At 39.5% G+C, this 21,510-nt stretch overlaps 1 protein-coding gene across 1 annotated transcript in view; it reads left to right on the top strand.

Annotated features, from left to right (window-relative positions):
- Positions 1-21,510, top strand: part of TENM1 (teneurin transmembrane protein 1) — a 572,994-nt gene that overhangs the window by 224,792 nt on the left and 326,692 nt on the right. The window contains exon 3 of the mRNA XM_070759727.1: positions 19,875-20,135. Within this exon, the coding sequence (XP_070615828.1) occupies positions 19,875-20,135 (261 nt within the window). The remainder of the gene's footprint in view (positions 1-19,874; positions 20,136-21,510) is intronic.

A 21,510-nucleotide genomic window follows, 5' to 3' on the forward strand; every position in this document is an offset into this window, starting at 1 on the left:
CTTTCACTGGCTTATGCCAGAGTCGTTGCAGCTCGATTTTTAGATCTTTGTATTTCACTAATTTCTCTAGCTGCTTCTCCTCAATTCTGCTATCCCCTGGGATTGCAATATCGATGATCCATACTTTCTTTTTCTCCACAATCAGGATGTCTGGTGTGTTATGCTTCAGAATTCGGTCAGTCTGAAGTCGGAAGTCCCACAGTAGTTTTGCTTGCTCATTTTCGACCACTTTTTCGGGCTTATGATCCCACCAGTTTTTTGCCACTGGTAAATGGTAGTTCCGGCACAAGTTCCAGTGGATCATCTGTGCCACAGCATCATGTCTATGCTTGTAGTCAGTCTGTGCGATCTTTTTGCAGCAGCTGCGTATGTGATTGATTGTTTCATCTGTTTTTTTACAGAGTCTGCACTTTGGATCGTCTGTTGATTTTTCAATTCTGGCTTCGACAGCATTTGTTCTAATGGCCTGTTCTTGTGCCACCAGTATTAGTCCTTGTATTATTATTATTATTATTATTATTATTATTATTATTATTATTATTATCTTCATTAAAGATGAATTCTCCTCCTCCTCCTCCTCTACCATCTACAGTGTTGAGGGAGATAACAAAATTTCTGTTCTTGCACTTCTTGCACCCTCGGACGTTGTTGTTTCTTGCTGCTGTAGCTAATGTTGAATTCCATCTCCTTCTGGGTCTGCCTCACACTCCTTTCCTACCACTGACAGTCTTAATTGCAAGTTTTTCCTTCCAAACATTTCTTGGCCTCTCTGTCTTTTCCCTGTGTAGTTGAGTCTGGGCAGTTGGAAACAGAACTGATGAGCAAAGAATGGAATATCATCTATTCTGCTACAACTCTGGTGTTGGAGACCAATTCCTCAGAATTGAGCCTGGGGATTCTTCCATCCGATCCTTGCTCCTTCTGTTTGGATGAAAAGCCACTTGAGAGAACCATGACAATGCCTTCAAATTTTATTCCCATTTGTTCTGAGAGAAGGAGGAAAGGTCACTACTAAAAGCTCCGCTTTCTCTAGCTTTCCATTCCCGAGTGTACAAAGGGACAACAAGCTGCAAATAAATGAAACAGTCAGCCCCTCACTGCGGTAGCTCGAAGCTGAGCACAACATCCTCTCTTGCATATAATCAATTACATTATGAATGTATTTTATTTCAACACAAAGTTGGATTGTGGTTTTTTTTAAAAGCCTGTTTACACACAAAACTGAGATTTTTTTTCCCCCTTTCCCCAGATTACATGCATATAGGTTTTTGGAAAAGAGCTGCCATTTGGAGGTGCAAATATTCCCATGTGAACTTTCAGATTCATGGGTTGAAAGAACTGGGCAAATTAATATTTTCTATATGTTGCTGGCAATCAGAGGAATGGCAGATTCCTGATGCATTCAACAAAGCATTTCTTGATTGGAAAAGAAGAAATGTATTCCTTATTTGAAATAAGGAGGACACTTGAGCTTGTTCTATAAAGATCCAATTTAGAATTAAGGAGAAATGTCCTGTCAATGAGAACAACTAAACAGTGGAAGGGCTTATCTCCATAGGTTGTGGGTGCTCCGTCACTGGACCTATTTTAGAAGAGATTGAACAGTGATTTGTCTGGAGGTCCTCTAGTCCAAACCCCTGCTCAAGCAGGAGACCCTTATGCCATTTCAGACAAATGATTATCCAAGCTCTTAGAAACATAGAAGGTGGACAGCAGAAAAAGACCTAATGGTCCATCTATTATTATTATTATTATTATTATTATAATTAATTAATTAATTAATTCATTCATTCATTCATTCATTCATTCATTCATTCATTCATTCATTTATTAGATTTGTATGCCGCCCCTCTCCGAAGATTCAGGGTAGCTCACAACACAGTTTGCCCTTATACCATTTCCTGTACGTTTAAATGCAGTTACTGTGGATTTACCAACCATGTCTGCTGGATGTTTGTTCCAAGCATCTACTACTCTTTCAGTAAAATAATATTTTCTCACATTGCTTTTGATCTTTCCCCCAACTAACTTCAGATTGTGTCCCCTTGTTCTTGTGTTCACTTTCCTATTAAAAACACTTCCCTCCTGAACCTTATTTAACCTTTTAACATATTTAAATGTTTCGATCATGTCCCCCTTTCCCTCCTGTCCTCCAGACTATACAGATGGAGTTCATGAAGTCTTTCCTGATATGTTTTATGCTTAAGACCTTCCACCATTCTTGTAGCCCGTCTTTGGACCCGTTCAATTTTATGAATATCTTTTTGTAGGTGAGGTCTCAAGAACTGAACACAGTGTTCCAAATGGGGTCTCACCAGCGCTCTATACAGTGGGATCACAATCTCCCTCTTCCTGCTTGCTATACCTCTAGCTATGCAGCCAAGCATTCTACTTGCTTTCCCTACCGCCTGACCACATTGTTCACCCATTTTGAGACTGTCAGAAATCACTACCCCGAAATCCTTCTATTCTGACCTTTTTCCTAACACAGAACTGCCAATACAAGCTCTATCACACTCTTCTTAAAAGCCTCCAGTGATGGAGCAACCACAGCATTTTATCTTTTATGTCCATTGTTAATTTATCCATTTCAGCACAGATCATATTTTTTTCTAATAATTCATCTTCAATTGGTATGTTTTCACTTTTCCATTGTTGTGTAAAAATTAATCTCTCTGCAGTTATTATATTTGACATCTTTCGTATCTTTTAGGAGTTATTCTGAGTAGAAATAATTCTGGTTTTCTTTCAATTTTCTTTTCCAGTGTCTCCTCTAACCATTTCTGAACTCTATTTTTGTAATAAGAACCATTCTCTTTCCTTTCCACAACTTCTGAACACAAGCCATTCCACTGATGAATTGTTCTCTTGGGAAATTTCTCTTTATTTCTAGTTTGCTTCTCTCCTTTATTAGTTTCCATCTAATGGTTCATTTTTTTGGTCTTCTGGTGTTTTGGAGAATAGGTTGACCCCACTCTTCTTTGTGGCAACCCCTCAAATATTGTAACGCTACTATCAAGTCAACCACATCCTTCTTTTCACTAGACTAGACATACCCAATCCCTGCAACTGGTCTTCATATATTTTAATATCTAACCTTTTCCCGACCAAGTGCTCAAATCGCACATGTGAACCCCCAAAATGCAACACACATGCTGATGCTGTACATGTGCCTGTCCCCATGCATTTACGTGTACCCCCCACATACATCTTGCCTCTGTGTATGTGTGCACATCTCCCTGCCTTTGCCCTGTGGCTAGAGCCGGGGTGGCGCAGCAGGTAGAGTGCTGTATTGCAGGCCACTGAAGCTGACTGTAGATCTGAAGGTCAGCGGTTCAAATCTCATCACCGGCTCAAGGTTGACTCAGCCTTCCATCCTTCCGAGGTGGGTAAAATGAGGACCCGGATTGTGGGGGCAATATGCTGGCTCTGTTAAAAAGTGCTATTGCTAAAATGTTGTAAGCCGCCCTGAGTCTAAGGAGAAGGGCGGCATAAAAATTGAATGAATGAATGAATATAATATAATATAATATAATATAATATAATATAATATAATATAATATAATATAATATAATTTAAATTAAATTAAATTAAATTAAATTAAATTAAATTAAATTAAATTAAATTAAATTAAATTAAATTAAATTAAATTAAATTAAATTAAATTAAATTAAATTAAATTAAATTAAATTAAATTAAATTAAATTAAATTAAATTAAATTAAATTATTAATTAAATAAAATGCATGGCATAGACCCAAAGACCAGCTGGCTGGCAGCCGCGTATACATGTGCTTTGAGCTAAGCTTGGGCAACGGTTCACATACCCACAGAGAGGGCTCTGCATGCAACTTCTAGCACACATTTATTTTATTTGATTGATTGATTGATTGATTGATTGATTGATTGATTGATTGACTTTCATGCTGTCCCTCTCCAAGGACACGAAATGTTCACTACTACTGTTCTAGGCCCTTAATCTTCTTTGTTGCACTTATCTGTACTCTTTCCAGAGTCTCAACATCTTTTTTATAATGTGGTGATGAAAATTAGATGCAGTATTCCAGGGGTGGTCTTATTAAAGCTAAGTAAGGGGTTTCCTCCTCAGTTGTGCCACTGATTAATTGTTGTTACTGTCAGGAAATTTCTCCTTGGTTTTAGGTTAGATCTCTCTTTAATGATCTTTAATGATTTCCCACCTGTTGCTTCTTGTTCTGTCCTGATGTGCTTTGGGCAATAAGTCAACCTCTCTTCCCTGTGACAACCCCTCAAGTCCGGGAGGACTGCTATTATGTCATCCTTAATCCTTCTCTTTGTCAGAGTAGACATACCTAGTTTTTAGCAAGACATACCAAGACTTTGGGAAAACATTACAACCTGAATGTGTTACCATCGGCAATTCTGCTGGGCAAAATCTCATTCTTGTTTTGAGTAGATAAGAAACCTTGCTCATGAACTTCTGCACTAGAATTTTTATAAGAATGTACTGTATTTTTTGGAGTATAAGATGCACCTTTCACACCACCCCCACCACCCAAAAAACTGAAAATTTGTATGTGTCTTATATACCGAATGCTTTTCCAATGCTTTTCGCCCCCCAGCCCTAAGGAGGTGCTGGTTGCAGGCTTGTTTTCTTTCTTTTTTTTTTTTTGAAAAATACTTTATTTATTTACAAGAATAATTAAAAACAGGGAAGGGGATTGGGAGAAGGGGGAACAGAATGAAAAATTGGGGGTAGGATAGGGTGGGGGGGAGGGAGAGTTCAAAAACAAAACATGTTATGGTAGAATTGTTGTACAAGTGAGTTATAGTACACGAGTGTTTTAGAAGAAATGTAATAACTCTTACTTTCTTAATCTTAATATTTATATTTGGAAACAACTCAAATGTAGTATTTCTTAGTATACATATATTGACATTAAAGTTCTAGTTGTAAAGAGGTAGAGTAAAGAAAAAAAAAAGAAAGGGAGAAGAGAAAAGAAAGAAAAAATATAAAAAAAAGAAAAGAGAGAGAGAGAGAAGAGTCTGCATTTAATGCAGACGTTTTTATGGACGACTTTTGTTTAATTGTAAGGTGGGGAGTATATAGGTGATATGATGGGTGTGTATAAAGATTAATTATTCTGAAAGTAGTCAGTATGTTTGTAATGCGTGTTAAGTTAGTTAGAAAACAGATAAAAAGAGATTTGATATATTTTCTTGTTGCAAATTTGATTAGTTTTTGGTGCTTCTTTTCTAATTTATTTTAATATTAATTTAAGTGTTGAAGGTACTTTTGGGTATGGTAACGTATGAACTTTACAATAAGAATTTTTTGTATTTTTTCTGAGAAACCCATTTATGCCAACTTTCCCATGCTTCGTAATATTCTGAGTCTTTTTTGTTTTGTGCTTCCATTGCTATTTTGGACATTTCAGCACATTCGTTAATTTTCGTAATTATTGTAAAGAAAGAGGGTACTTGATCGGCTTTCCAAAGAGAGGCATATGATATTCTGGCTGCAGTTATAATTTGTAGTATAAGGTATTTTTGTGTCTTAGTAAGATTTTGTCTGAATATCCCCAAAAGATAGAGCTCAGGTTTGAGTGGTAATTTGATTGACATGACTTGGTCAATTAGGGATTGAATTGTTGTCCAATATTTTTGTGCAATTGGGCATGTCCACCATGTGTGGTAGTAGGTTCCAGGTTTGATCTTGCACTTCCAGCAGGTCGGTGAGAAGTTGGGAAACATTTTGGATATTCTCCTGGGGGCAAATGCCAACGATAAAACATTTTAATTTGGTTCTCCTTATAAGACATTGCAGTTGTCATTTTATAATTTGATGTCCATGTTTTCTCCCACTCAATTAAGTTAATCGTATGTCCAAAATTCTGAGCCCAAGCTATCATACAACATTTCACTTGCTCTTCGGGATTTTCTTGAATTAGTAAGTAGTTGTACAGTTTTGAAATCATTTTTGTAGAAGGGCCGAAAAGAATCGTGTCTAATACATTATTATTTTGAAATCCAAATTGCTTTTTGTGTTGTTCGTATTTTAGTTTAATTTGTAAATATGTTAACCAATCTATATTAATACCTTGATTGTTCAATTGTTGTTTAGAAATAAGAGCGTCTGATTCATCGAGTAGTTGTTGGTATCTCAGAGTTTTAGAGTACGAGAAAAGGTTGGGAAAAGTTAGTATTTCATTGGGAGATATCCATTTTGGTATTGAGGTGTAGTAATTTTGTTTTATAGTAAACCAAATTGTTATTAGTGTTTTGCGTAAGTAATGATTTTTGAAGTATTTGGGTATTTTGTGGTAGTCTGCTGTCAAAAAAGTATGCCACCCAGCAAGAAGATCAAATCCTTCCAGAGTTAAGAGTCTTGTGTTTTGGAGTGTGCTTGTTTTCATTGTTACTCCCAATGAAAAAGGTTTTCTCAGCCCTAACAAGGTGCTAACAATCTTCCTGGCTTGTGGGATTTTTTCATTCCTATTCCCTCCAAAGAAGTTTTTTTCAGCCCTAAGTCTTTGCAGGCTTGTTTCCATTTTTACTCCCTCAAATATTTTTTTAGCCCTAAGGGGATAAAATAATGTGCTGAAGCTGAATAGACTAAGGATGCTAACCAGATGAATATCTGGTAGGTAGATTTCCCCCCCTATTTTCCTCCCCCAAAATTAAGGTGCGTCCTATATGCCGGTGTGTCTTATACTCCAAAAAATATGGTAGTTTTTTTTAAAAAAATCATCTCTTCTCTGATAGAAACCAGGATACCCTTTCTGTTCTCTGGAGAAAGAGCAAAATAAAACAGCCACTTAAAAGGTTGCTTTGCATTTTCCTCCAGAAGGTTTTTGCTCTTGCCAAATTGAAAAGGTAAATATTTCATTCCTAATTAAAGTAAAAGCTTTGGTTCGAAAGATTTCTTCTTCCTAAATGGAATCAAAAATGCTTCTTTTTCTGAAAAGTAGGAGACTCACAGTGCTGAGCAACTCACCCATATAATTTAGGGGTGATCAACCCCAACTATTGGCAATTCACACTTAGCAGTGTGATTTCTGCACGTTTGTTTTCTTGAATTCCCCCCCCCCCCAGCTTTCCTAAAGTTACTTATTCCATATTTCTGTTTGGAAAATGCATTCATGCTCCCCCCGCCCCGCAAAACAGTGAAAACCACATTAAGTGTACAGTTAAATGCAAAATGGAATTAAATGCCAAGAAATGAGAAAATGCTGAACTGTGACATTGTTGTAATATCAGATAGCAAAATAATAATAGTAGTAGTTCACTCCAGGATTCATTAATTGGATGCTACATTTCAGTTCACAGCCACCTCTGGCTGGATAAAAAATTTATTGCTTGCTTTCCTACAACATATTCATTACGCTAAATATGGTTCCTTATTTTTACATCCCCATATTTTGCGTGTGTGTACGTGTGTGTTTAGATAGATTCCTCATGCGTGTGCACATAAATGCACACAAACAACTGCCTCTCAATTCAGCTAGTTTATGTACCAAACACATGGCGGGAATGATTCATTTTCTTTCTTGTGGACATTTATTCTTTTGCAGCTTAATTCATCCTTTGCATCTTCCCTTTTCAGCTTTTAAACTGAGGCTATTGTAATAGTATGTGATCATGGGAGATTGGGCTCAGAGATGCTACCTGCATTAGATTATTATTAGAGTTGGAAGCAGTGATGGGCTACCAAAATTTTTACTACCACACTGTGGGCAATGCTTATGCATTTTGTTTCAACGTCTTTCAGTGCAAATTGGGTGCTCTGGGGTGGAGCTCCAAATTTTGCTACCGAAACTGCGTTCCTGACCGTTCCTGTAGGAGCCCATCATTAGTTGGAAGGGACCTTATAGGTCATCTAGTCCTACACACACACACACACACACACACACACACACACCACTCAAGCAGGAGTCCCTGCACCATTTTGGACAAATGGCAGTCCAATCTCACTTTGAAAGTCTCAAGTGTTGGAGCTCTCACAACCTCCGCAGGCAAGCTGTTCCATTGGGTGATTGCTCTCACTATCAGAAAGTTCCTCTTTATTTCCAGGTTGAATCTTGGTGAGCTTCCATCTGCTATTCATTATCTGGTCTTCTTCTGCCTTGGAAAACAGCCTGACCCCCTCCTCTCCGTGGCAGCCCTTCAAGTTACTGTTATCATGTCACCCCTGGTTCTTATCTTCGCCAGACTGGCCATGTTCAGTTCCCGTAACTGCTCTCCATATGTTTTGGTTTCCAATCCCTTTATTTTTATTTATTTATTTATTTATTCTTTGTCCAATATACAATACATATGGAAGAGAATAGACATTGAGTAATATATATAAAGATAGTAAGTAAAAAAGAAGAGAAATATATGAGAGGGAGAGAATATATATGATATATGAGATAAGGAAAGACAATTGGACAGGGGACGTTAGGCACACCAGTGCACTTATGTACACCCCTTACTGGCCTCTTAGGAACTTGGAGAGGTCAATCGTGGATAGTCTAAGGGAGAAATATTGGGGGTTGGGGGTTGACACTATTGAGTCCGGTAATGAGTTCTACGCTTCGACAACTTGATTGTTAAAGTCATGTTTTTTACAGTGAAGTTTATCATCCTGGTTGCTCTTTTCTGCACTGCAGCTCTAGAGTTTCAATATCTTTTTTTGCAGTGTGGGGACCAAAACTGGATGCAGTACTCTAGGTGTGGTCTAACTAAGGCTTTATAGAGTGATATTAGTACCTCCCTAGTCCTTGATTGTATTGCATTGGCTTTTTTGGCTGCTGCTGTACATTGCTGGCTCATATTTAGTTGGTTGTCCACCAAGACTCCAAGATCCCTCTCGCAATTGCTGCTATTGAATGTGGTTTCACCCAGTTTATATGTATATTTTAGTTTTTCATACCTAAGTGTAGGATTTTACTTATTTTTGGATTGAGAATTGGCATATAAGAGACAGGGTAGCCCATGACTGGATAGTGGACAGCTCAAGGGGCCCCAAAGAGACCCAGGAGTAGAGCTATAAAGCTGGGTGTCATCTGCAGATGGTTGATAGCTTACCCCAAATGGCCACCTCGCTTAGTGGCCTCATATAGATATTAAATACGGGAGAGAGAACCAAGCCCTAAGGCAACCCACAAAGTATGGGCTATGGATCTCTCCTCACCTATCATCATCAACTGAAACTAACCACAGAGGAAGAATCTCTCCATCTGTATATTTTGCTATTTAACTAGCTAGCTAGCAGCTATCATCTGTCATCATCATTGTTGTTGTCATCTATCTGCTTTGGTGGGATGGTTACAGCATTCTCTGCACCTTTGGCCTTTAGTTATGCCAGCCACATGACCATGGAAATGTCTTCAGACAGTGCTGGCTCTTTGGCTTTGAAACAGAGATGAGCACCGTTCCCTAGAGTAGGGAATGACTACCACTTATGTGTGAGGGGAACCTTTACCTTTACTTTTCTCTATCTCTACCTACCTAACTAGTACCTATCTGCCTTCCTTCCTTCCTGCCTTCCTCTTTTTTTTTCCCTTTCTGTGTAAAATGCCAAGACAGGTATCATGAGACACAAATTCAGTGGTACCTCTACTTACGAACTTAATTTGTTCCGTGACCAGGTTCTTAAGTAGAAAGGTTTGTAAGTAGAAGCAATTTTTCCCATAGGAATCAATGTAAAAGCAAATAATGTGTTCAAACCCATTAGGAAAGAAATAAGATTCAGAATTTGGGTGGGAGGAGGAAGAGGAGGAGCACAGTCGCTGCTGAAGGAAGAAGGTGAGATGAGGGGAATAAAAAAAATCCAAAACTTTAAGGCTTAAAAAAAGGGGGGGGGACTCTGAGGCGGCGCCCAGAGAAAGGAAAACACTCTGTTCGCTCTGGACTGCCAAAGCCTCCTTAAGCGCCATCAAAAGGCTCCTCTGGCAGCCCAGAAAAGCCCGAAATGGCTGGGATTAAAGGGGGAATGGCAGGAAACTGGCCGGGCCTTCGTGCTGCTCTAAAATTTCCTGGGAATTTTTTCTGGGCTCGGGTTCTTAAGTAGAAAATGGTTCTTAAGAAGAGGCAAAAAAATCTTGGAACACCCGGTTCTTATCTAGAAAAGTTCTTAAGTAGAGGCATTCTTAAGTAGAGGTACCACTGTACCATATTGCTTACTTCTTTTCTAGTATCTTTCAATTTGGGAGGAGTTTGCTTGAAAAACATCCATTAATTGAACAAATACCCCAATGAAATCATAACTGATGAGCCGGGGTGGCGCAGCAGGTAGAGTGCTGTACTGCAGGCCACTGAAGCTGACTGTAGATCTATAGGTCAGCGGTTCAATTCTCATCACCGGCTCAAGGTTGGCTCAGCCTTCCATCCTTCCGAGGTGGGTAAAATAAGGACCTGGATTGTGGGGGCAATATGCTGGCTATGTTAAGAAGTGCTATTGTTAACATGTTGTAAGCCGCCCTGAGTCTAAGGAGAAGGGCGGCATAAAAATTGAATAAATAAATAAAATTGAATAAATAAACTGGAAGTTAAATCACATTAAGATTGAGTTAAAATCCTTAATCCTAGCACTGAAGCCCTGAACCCTGCAACATACAGCACTGAAATATTCTATTTTTAAATATTGATCACTGAATTCACAGAAGCTGCTAAAAATATTGATATGGATTCACTGTAGCAGGCAGGCCATGTTACTATCTGGCGTATTGGGTGAGTAGGTGTGTGGAGGATGCAGATGATTTCCATGTTGTTGGCATCTCAACACAAACATTATCCAACAGTGAAGGATTACCTATAATGAAATGGAGCAGGATCTTGGGCATATGCCTGAAATTAAAAGCAACTCCTTTCCTGACCAATTTTCATGACAACTCTTTAGTAAGATTGATTGAGAAAAAAAAGGAGGTAACTTGTTCTTGCTAAAACTCGATTTCATTGAGGACTGCATCAGGTTGTGTTTGATCTTCAGGGATCAGAGTGGGCATGGCTGAGATGGGCATGGGCGTGGCCAGCTCAATGTCACTTGTGTGGAGGTGCCTGTGGGGGCCCAAGCACTCTACCGGAGAAAACGGGCTTCCAAGCTCCATTTTTGGCTGCGACGGTTTCCTGCAACCTTCTGCCAGCAAAAATGGAGCTCTGTTTTTGCTGGCAGAGGAACCACAGGCCCATAGTTCCCTCTAAGCTGAGCAGTGAGCAATCGCTCACTTAAAAATCATCATCAACTCAGAGTTTTCCAAACCTGCCCAGAAGCCGAGAGGGAAAGAGTGGGAGGGAAGGAGAGAGAGAGGAAGAGAGAGAAACAGATAGAAAAAAGAGAGGAAGGAAAAGAGAAAGAAAAAGAATGGGAGTAAGGAAGAGAGAAAGAAAATCAAAATCTAGTTTGAAACTAGCTCAACTATTTAAGTGGCATTTTGATATTGATAGAGTTGCCCTATTATGAGCTCACTGTTATAGACACACAGTACAGTATTTTATTTTGAAATTCTCTGAGGCAAAACAGGGTGGGTTTTTTGTTTGTTTGTTTGTTTGTTTGTTTGTTTATCTATCTATCTATCTATCTATCTATCTATCTATCTATCTATCTATCTATTTATTTATTATTTCTGTGCCGCCCAGTCCCAAAGGGACTGCTGCTCAGACACTATACTTTTCCGCCCACCCCCCCAAAAAAATTAGAGGGAACACTGCACAGGCCAGTCCATTGCAGATTCCAGGGTGACCTGGTGGGCCAGATCTAAGTTCCCCATGGACTGGATCTAGCCCCTGAGCCTTGAGTTTGACATCACTGTACTAAAATGAAACATATCTCTGCTTTTTTTGCAAACCACCAAAATGGCCAAGACAACATTGGCATTTGTAACAGGGTGTTTCCTAAACCACTGCCTAAATCTTGATCAGATTGAGAACTGTCAAATCTTGTATGCCAGAACAGGCAAGAATCACACTGATTTCAATCAGAAGGTTTAATGGTACAAATTATTGTAGAAACAAAACAATTATGACAATCATTAAGTGTTGTACCTCATGATTCTTGACAAATGTATATTTAAAAAAAATTCACTGCTGTTCCTATCCACATATTAAAAAGAGTTTTAAACCATGGTTGTGAATAGGTTGGCATCATGGGATTCACAGTTCCTTTTTTTTGCATCTACTGTTTCAATCATTGCAGCCCTTTTTTGGTTTCTCTCCAGCTCTTAAGTTGAAAAATAGCTGAAGGTGTCAGGTGAGGGAGTTTTTCAGGCTGAATGTCATAATGAAATACTTTTCAGTTGTCACACCTTCATGCCAAAGGTAAATTCTTTATTCCACAGGAATCAGGACTGGATCTGTGGTTTTTTCCCCCCCTGTACAAAAACTCAAGATACTGTTAAAGAAAAGGAAAGAGCAATTGTCTAGGACAGTGTTTCCCAACCTTGGCAACTTGAAGATATCTGGACTTCAACTCCCAAAATTCCCCAGCCAGCATTCGCTGGCTAGGGAATTCTGGGAGTTGAAGTCCAAATATCTTCAAGTTGCCAAGGTTGTGAAACACTGGTCTAGGACCCAGGAATAAATATGGATAGTGTTCTTATTTGAATCGTTCAGTGATCTTAAGCTGTAAAGCTTTGTTGGGCATCCTTTCCAGATAGATCAGTGGATGCTTCTCTCTGTTTTGTAAATCTATTGTGATTAAGGCTGCCAATCAGTTTCCAGTCACAACTCAAAGTGTTGGTTATGACCTTTAAAGCCCTACATGGCATTGGACCAGAATACCTCCGGAACCGCTGCTACTGCACGAATCCCAGCGACCGATAATGTCCCACAGAATTGGCCTTCTCCGGGTCCCGTCGACTAAACAATGTCGTTTGGCGGGCCCCAGGGGAAGAGCCTTCTCTGTGGTGGCCCCGGCCCTCTGGAATCAACTCCCCCTGGAGATTAGAACTGCCCCCACCCTCCTTGTCTTTCGTAAACTACTCAAGACCCACCCATACCGCCAGGCATGGGGCAGTTGAGACACCTTTTCCCCAGGCTCTTTATGTTTTATGTTTAGTATGTATGTGCTGTTTGGTTTTTAAATATGATAGGGTTTTGTATGCTTCTTTTTTAATATTAGATTTGTTTCTCTATAATATTGTTTTTTATTACTGTTGTGAGCTGCCCCAAGTCTTCGGAGAGGGGCGGCATACAAATCTAATAAATTATTATTATTATTATTATTATTATTATTATTATTATTACTACTACTACTACTACTACTACTACTACTTCATGGGGAATTTTGCCACTTCTTTAATGTCTTCATTAATGCTCACCCCTAAACCTGTGATGGTGAACCTATGGCACGCACGCCACAGGTGGCACATGGAGCCATATGGGAAGGCACGCGAGACTTTGTCCCGTGTCAGCTCTAGCATGCATATGTGAATGGCCAGCTGATTTTCGGCCTTTGGAAAGACCATTTTGTCCTCTGGACGCTTCAGGAAAGCTTCCCTGAAGCCCTGGAGGCCCCCAAAAAATCCCCCGATGGACAAACTGGAAGTTTGGGACAACGCACTTCAGGTTTGTTGGTTTGGGCATTTTTTCACCTACCAGTAGTGGTGGGTTAATTCCGGTGTGGTCCAGAGAGCCGCACCAGTGTGAACCTATTGATTTTCCGCAATTTTTTTCTCAGCATCTTCGTGTGGAAGAAGCCCTCAGCTGTGCTTCAGATGAAGAATAAAGATCAGCTTTAAGACAAGGGCGGATGGGAGGGCTTCTTCCACATGGAGATGCTGGGGGGGGAAATCACCGAAAATCAGTGTGTTCACACCAGTGCGGACAATGCTGTCCCTCCCGTCCCCATAATCTTTGGCAGGTCCCACTCTGGCTGCTATCTCCTCCCACTAAGGAGAATGAACCATTGTCTCCTTACCTGAACAGTCATTCTCTTCAATGAGGAGACAGCAGCCTTAATTCTTAAGTCCTTGAAAGTGATGATTGCTCGGCTAGCATTCTTGCAGTGTTGCTTGTCCTTAATCTCTACTTATTATTATTATTATTATTATTATTATTATTATTATTATGTATTTATTAGATTTGTATGCCACCCACTCCGTAGACTCGGGGTGGCTCACAACAATAATAGTACAATATATAACAAATCTAATAATTAAAAGTCATTAAAAACCCCTTATTTAAAAAGAAACATACAAACAAACATACCATGCATAAACTGTATAGGCCCAGGGGAAATGTCTCAGTTCCCCCATGCCTGGCGGCAGAGGTGGGTTTTAAGAAGTTTACGAAAGGCAAGGAAGGTGGGGGCAGTTCTAATCTCTGGGGAGAGCTGGTTCCAGAGGGTCGGGGCCGCCACAGAGAAGGCTCTTCCTCTGGGTCCCGCCAGACGACATTGTTTAGTCGATGGGACACAGAGAAAGCCAACTCTGTGGGACCTAACCGGTCATGGGATTTGTGCGGCAGAAGGCGGTCTCAGAGATAATCTGGCCCGATGCCATGCATAGTTACTAACTATGGTATTCTTGTTAGAGTTTCCTCCTGTACCTACCTCCTTCTTTTTCTGCCATGATCCATACGTGTTGATCACACTACGAGCCTGTGCTGCTGACTTCACCAAAAGCGGGAAAATGGCTATTTAAAAAAGTCTTTAAAAAACAGGTTCTGTCCTCATTGGCTGATGGATGAGTCAACCAACTCTGGCTGCTATCTCCTCATCTAAGATAATGACCATTCAAGTAAGGAAATAAGTTCAAGTTCATTTCCACACATTGGCTAAATGCCGAGGATGAGAATAACCAAAGTTTAGAAATCACCACCGCCTGCCATATGAATCCTATGGTTCATATGTGTAATCTTGTCCTCAGTCTGGAAAACTCCGTCTAAGTTTTGTGTACGAGTACATATGTGTATGTACAAAATGAGCGCCTAAATTACCAGTGCAAAAACCCGCTTTGGGATATTCCTTCTCCAGGGAATATCCAGGAGTGGAGCTAACAAGATGAGATATGCATAGCTAAACTCCATCGTTTAAGCTGCTCTGGGAGATACAGAGAAAACACATCCAGTTGAGAGTTGAAACATTTGTGATGGAATGTTGTCGGGATTCCCAAGAGAGAAACACAGTGCATTTCAGAGTAGCAAAAGACAGCATAAATTTTAGACTTTGTGTGGGGAGAAAAAGGATGAAGGTGGCTCCTCTCTATCAGTTCCCAGTTTATGTGGTTTATGGTGCAAGCAATTGGTTTTCATTTGGCAATATTTCTGTCTATGGGTGAGGAAGAGTAGAGAAAAACTATTCTGAAGAATCTCAATGTGTCTTTCTTAGTTTTTGGAGCCCAGCAATGTCCCACAAAGGGAACACAAACACTACCATTTTGAAAGACTTGGGCATGTTTGATCATCCAGATGAGTTTGCAAAAGTAGTAGTAGTAGTAGTAGTAGTAGTAGTAGTAGTAGTAGTAGTAACAACAACACAACAACTGTGTTGGAGCTCCCTTCCAACTTCTAATCCAACCCTCTCCTTAAGCAAGAAACCCTACATACAAAAGGTTATTCAACATCTTAAAAACTTCCAGTGTTGGAGCATTCACAACTTCTGGAGGCAAGTTGTTCCACTGATTAATTGTTCTACCTGTCAGGAAATTTCTCCTTAGTTCTAGGTTGCTTCTCTCCTTGTTTAATTTCCACCCATTCCTTCTTGTCCTACCCTCAGGTGCTTTGGAGAATAGATTAGCTCACTCTTCTTTGTGGCAACCCCTGAGCTATAGAAATACTGCTCTCCTAGTCCTTCTTTTTGATTAAACTAGACATACTCAGTTCCTGCAACCGTTCTTCATATGTTTTAGCCTCCAAATCATCTTTGTTGCTCTTCTCTGCACTCTTTCTGGAGTCTCAACATCTTTTCTATATCGTGGAGACCAAAACTGAATGCAGTATTCAGTATGGCCTTACTAAGGTCTTACAAAGTGTGTATTAACCATGCCTAGAACTGTGTTGGCTTTTTTGGCAGTTTCTGCACACTGCTGGCTCATATTTAAATGAGAAAAGCATCAAGAAGAAGAGGAGCCTCTTCTTGATGCTAGGGTGCACAAGTTGCTAGGAGGCATGAGTGGCTAAGCAAGAGGAGGTCTCTGCATGAATAGATCTCTAGAACAATTCACCACGCCCTTAAGCTATTTAAATTTGAGTCATGTGATGCTTCAGTGCGGAAGTCAACTTTCGTTATGTTCCAGATGTCCGCTTAGATTTCTCTCTTGGGATATTATTATTTCAATGATGAATTACAAACTGGGGAGTTGGGATCATTATCTCCGGGCTTCCTACCAACTCAGTGAGTCAGTTTATGAGAACTGTGTGATCAAAGAAAATATCTGTGAGTTTTTTGTTTCTGTTTTGGACTCGAATTAGTAGCTGGCACCAAATGGACTTATTTCTTGCTTTGTTGCTGAATTTTTAAATCCAATCCTCCCTGCCCAAATATTAGAATTACATGCTAAAATCTTGTAAAATCAGTGTATGTGTGGGCCCATTTCTTGGGGCGCTCAACGCTGGGACAGAACAAAAATCATCATCATTAAAATGATTAAAATGGAAAGGAATAGTAATGCCAAGAAGAATCAGAATTTTATGATATTTGGCAGAAGGTATATATTTGGTAGGAAACAAAGAAAAAGAAATAAATGGGATGTTGTATTATTTTGAATGTTTGAATTTAGTAGTTAAATCACATTAGTTGGTGATTATCTATAATATAAATGTAACCTCTTCTTTCTTCTCTTAAAATTTTTTATATAGATTCTTATAAACTTTTATATACGTTGATTTTTACTATGTTAAAATTTATAATTTTACACATTTTATAGATGTTAAATAACAAAATACTTCTTTTTTTTCTTTCTTAATTATAATGATGACTTCTAATTTGAGCGGACTGACTGTATCTCCACTAAATGTTCTATGTTATGTTTGTCGTGTTTGTTTTTGAAAATTAATAAAATACATATTTTTTTTAAATAGGAAAGGAATAGTAATGCCTATGATAAAGTATATAAAAATATTCTAATAGCAATGAGTGATGGGGGGGGAGATAGGAGAAAGATAAAGAAAAGGGAAATGTTTTATAATTTTGTTTTTAAAAAGTGCTTTTATTTGTGTGGTTTTTTTCATTCCCCCCTGCCAAATCTGTTAAGAACGCATCTGTATTTTTGCTTTTCATTTTGTTGTTTCTTTTTGGCACATTTGACTGAAACAATAGATTTTTTAAAAGATTATATCCTTACGGACAGGAAATAGTATTTCAGAAATGACCTTTTTTCACTGAAGCTGTGGGAGATTCAATGACATTAATACTGTATTTGAATATATTGTACCATTTGGATAAGAAGCAATTACATGGATTAGCTGAACTTTGAGATTTAATATTTTCAGAGGTTTATATTCTTTTTGAAGTTGATCTCCATCACATGGGAGTTGACATAAGGACAAAAAAAAAAGACTTTCAGGAAGAAAAATGTTACTATTCAGTATAAGGAAGATAAATATGTGGGTCTCATTATTCAGTGGTTTGCAGAATTGATTTCTATAGATCAGCTATAGACCACTGTAATGAATCATGACCCCGGTGCTGATATGTCTGTCTGTGAATATATACCTGTATCTTTTTTATTCCTACTTTATTTTTATATTATTTTAGTCTTTTTATTTTTCCTTTCGTTTTATAAATAATTTAATTTAATTTAATTTATTAGATTTGTATGCCGCCCCTCTCCGAGGACTCGGAGCAGCTCATAATAACAATACACAATGTACAAATCTAATGTTAAAAAATAAGTTAACACCCTTCTTATAAAAACCAATCACACAACCTAACAAACCAGATATAAAAAACCATAGTAGCTAAGGAATGTATCAGATGCCTGGTGACATAGGTGGGTTTTTAGGAGCTTTCAAAAGGCAAGGAGGTTGGGGCAGTTCTAATCTCTGGGGGAAGTTGATTCCAGAAGGCTGGGGCTGCCACAGAGAAGGCTGTTCCCCTGGGTCCCGCCAGACAGCATTGTTTAGTCGACGGGACCTGGAGAAGGCCAACTCTGTGGGACATAATCGGTCACTGGGATTCGTGCAGCATAAGGCAGTCCCGAAGATATTCTGGTCCAATGTCATGTAGGGCTTTATAGGTCATAGCCAACACTTTGAATTGTGACCGGAAACTGATCGGCAGCCAGTGCAAGCCGCAGAGTGTTGACGAGACATGGGCATATCTGGGAAAGCCCATGATTGCTCTTGTGGCCGCATTCTGCACGTTCTGAAGTGTTCGAACACTTTTCAAAGGTAGCCCCAAGGTGATGGACATTCCTAATTCTTCTCCTCTATTTTCCTCACAACAACTGTGAGGTCACTCATATTTTATGCTTAAGGCAAGTCTAGAATTCCCAGTCTCCTGGTGATTGGACCAGAGTCACCCAGCTTGCTTTCATAATAATAATAAAAATATTATTTTACTGAAAGAGTAGTAGATGCTTGGAACAAACATCCAGCAGACGTGGTTGGTAAATCCACAGTGACTGCATTTAAACATGCCTGGGATAAGCATCCATCCATCCTAAGATAAAATACAGGAAATGGTATAAGGGCAAACTGTGTTGTGAGCCACCCTGAGTCTTCGGAGAGGGGCAGCATACAAATTTAATTAATAATAATAATAATAATAATAATAATAATAATAATAATAATTTATTAGATTTGTATGCCGCCCCTCTCCGAAGACTTAGGATGGCTCACAACAACATAAACAGTGTACATGTTTCATGCCTCCCCTAGTCCTGCTTTTCAATTAAACTTAACAATTAAAAGCAAATTCCATGCTTGGCATTATTAGGAAGGGAATCGAAAATAGGTCGGCAAGTGTTGTATTGCCTCTGTACAAATCGATGGTGAGACCACATTTGGAGTACTGTGTACAGTTCTGGTCACTGCATCTCAAGATAGATATAATGAAACTGGAAAAGGTGCAAAAAAGAGCAACAAGAATGATCAAGGAAATGGAGCACCTCCCTTATAAAACTAGCGCCTTGGTCTCTTCAGCCTTGAAAGGCCACATTTAAGCTTGATTGAAATGTATAAAATCATGCATGGGATAGAAAAGATGGATAGAGAAAAATTCTTTTCTCTATCACACAATACTAGGACGTAGGGCACTCCCTAAAGCTCATAGGTAAGAAAGTGAGGACAAATAAAGGGAAATATTTTTTGACCCAGAGGGTCATTTTATGGAATTCACTTCCATAAGAGGTCGTGACAGCTGTCAGCTTGGATAGCTTCAAGGCAGCATTAGACAGATTTATGGATGCCAAGTGTATCGGTGGTTATTGAAACGGATGTCCAAGTGCTGCCTCTATGTTGGCTGAGGCAGGCAGGATTCCCTTGGGTACCATTTGTTGAGGGTCGAGGAAAAGGGAGGGTTTTGCCTTCTCTTTCTGCTCAAGATCCCGATGGACAATTGGTGGGCCACTGTGTGACACAGAATGCTGGACTCGATGGACTTTGGCTCGATTCAGCATGGCTCTTCTTATGTTCTTATGCCTAAGACAGAACTAGAACTCCCAGTTTCCTGCTGATTGGCCCAAAGTCATCCAGCTGTCTTTCCTGTCTAAAGCTGGACTAAAACTCACAGTCTCCTGGTTTTTACCTGGTGCCTTTAACCATTAAATCAAATTCACAACTTTAGCTTTTTTTTCTTCTTTGCCCTTGATAATTGTATGCATTCTTTTTCTTTGTTTTATTATATTGAAATTATTTCAAATCAACACAATTCTAGAGCATGGCTTTGTGCAAATGAAAAACCAAACCACACCAAACTGTCCTGTTTTGCATACAAACCATCTTCTTTCTTTCTTTTTCTTCACAATTTGTTGCAGAGCTGGAATTCTGTGACTCTTCCCATATGTTGTGTGCTGGCTACCAGGCGGACCTGCATACAGTTTCTCAGCATGGCTATCCTATCGAGATGGGGTCGGATATAGATACGGAGACGGAAGGAGGTGCTTCACCAGATCAGGCCTTGAGGATGTGGATGTCGGGCATGAAATCCGAACACAGCTCCTGTTTATCAAGCCGTGCAAACTCAGCCTTGTCCCTCACCGATACCGATCACGAGAGGAAGTCTGATGGAGAGAACGGTAAAGAAGTAATCTTGGCAATCAATTTTAAGAGATCCAGATTTATTTAACTTTCCTTGCATTGCCTTTCAGTGTCCGAGTCCATATAGTTCTCCCAGCCATGCTTTCCTTTAATCTCAGCATGTTGAATAGGCTGCATAGCTATTATTATTATTATTATTATTATTATTATTATTATTATTATTATTATTAATTAAATTTGTATGCCGCCCCTCTCCGTAGACTCGGAGCGGCTCACAACAATAGTGGCAAAATAATATGTAATACAAATATAATAATTTAAACTAAAAACCCATAATTTAAAAACATGCACACAACACACCATACATAAACAATATAGGCCTGGGGAAGTTATTTCAGTTTCCCCATGCCTGATGGCAGACGTGGGTTTTAAAAAGTTTACGAAAGGCAAGGAGGGTGGGGGCAATTCTAATCTCAGAGGGGAGCTGGTTCCAGAGGGTCTGGGCCGCCACAGAAAAGGCTCTTCCCCTGGGACCCGCCAGATGACATTGTTTAGTCGACGGGACCCGGAGAAGGCCAACTCTGTGGGACCTAATAGGTCGCTGGGATTCGTGCGGCAGAAGGCGGTCCTGGATATACTCTGGTCCAATGCCGAAGCTAGAGGTATAACAAGCAGGAAGAGGGAGATTATGATCCCGCTGTATAGAGCGCTGGTGAGACCCCATGTGGAATACTGTGTTCAGTTCTGGAGACCTCACCTATAAAAAGATATTGATAAAATTGAACGGGTCCAAAGACGGGCTACAAGAATGGTGGAAGGTCTTTAGCAGCAAACTTATCAGGAAAGACTTAATGAACTCAATCTGTATAGTCTGGAGGACAGAAGGGAAAGGGGCAATGGTGGGCTCCTACCTGAACGGTCAGGAACGTAGTTCCGGTAGCAAAATTTGGAGCTACACCCCAGAACACCCAATTTGCACTGAAAGATGTTGAAACAAAATGCACAAACCACGCCCACAGTGAGGTAGTAAAAGTTTTGGTAGCCCATCACTGGAAGGGGGGGGGTCATGATCGAAACCTTTAAATATGTTAAAGGGTTAAATAAGGTTCAGGAGATAAGTGTTTTTAATAGGAAAGTGACCACAAGAACAAGGGGGCACAATCTGAGGTTAGTTGGGGGAAAGATCAGAAGCAATGTGAGGAAAATATTATTTGACGGAAAGAGTAGTAGATGCTTGGAACAAACTTACATATGTGGTTGGTAAATCCACAGGAACTGAATTTAAACATGCCTGAGGTAAACATCTTAAGATAAAATACAGGAAATAGTATAAGGGCAGACTAGATGGACCATGAGGTCTTTTTCTGCCATCAATCTTCTATGTTTCTATGTTTGAATAAATCATAGTTACTT

Source organism: Erythrolamprus reginae, chromosome 8 (genome assembly GCF_031021105.1).
Source record: "Erythrolamprus reginae isolate rEryReg1 chromosome 8, rEryReg1.hap1, whole genome shotgun sequence".
Classification (NCBI taxonomy): Eukaryota; Metazoa; Chordata; class Lepidosauria; order Squamata; family Dipsadidae; genus Erythrolamprus; species Erythrolamprus reginae.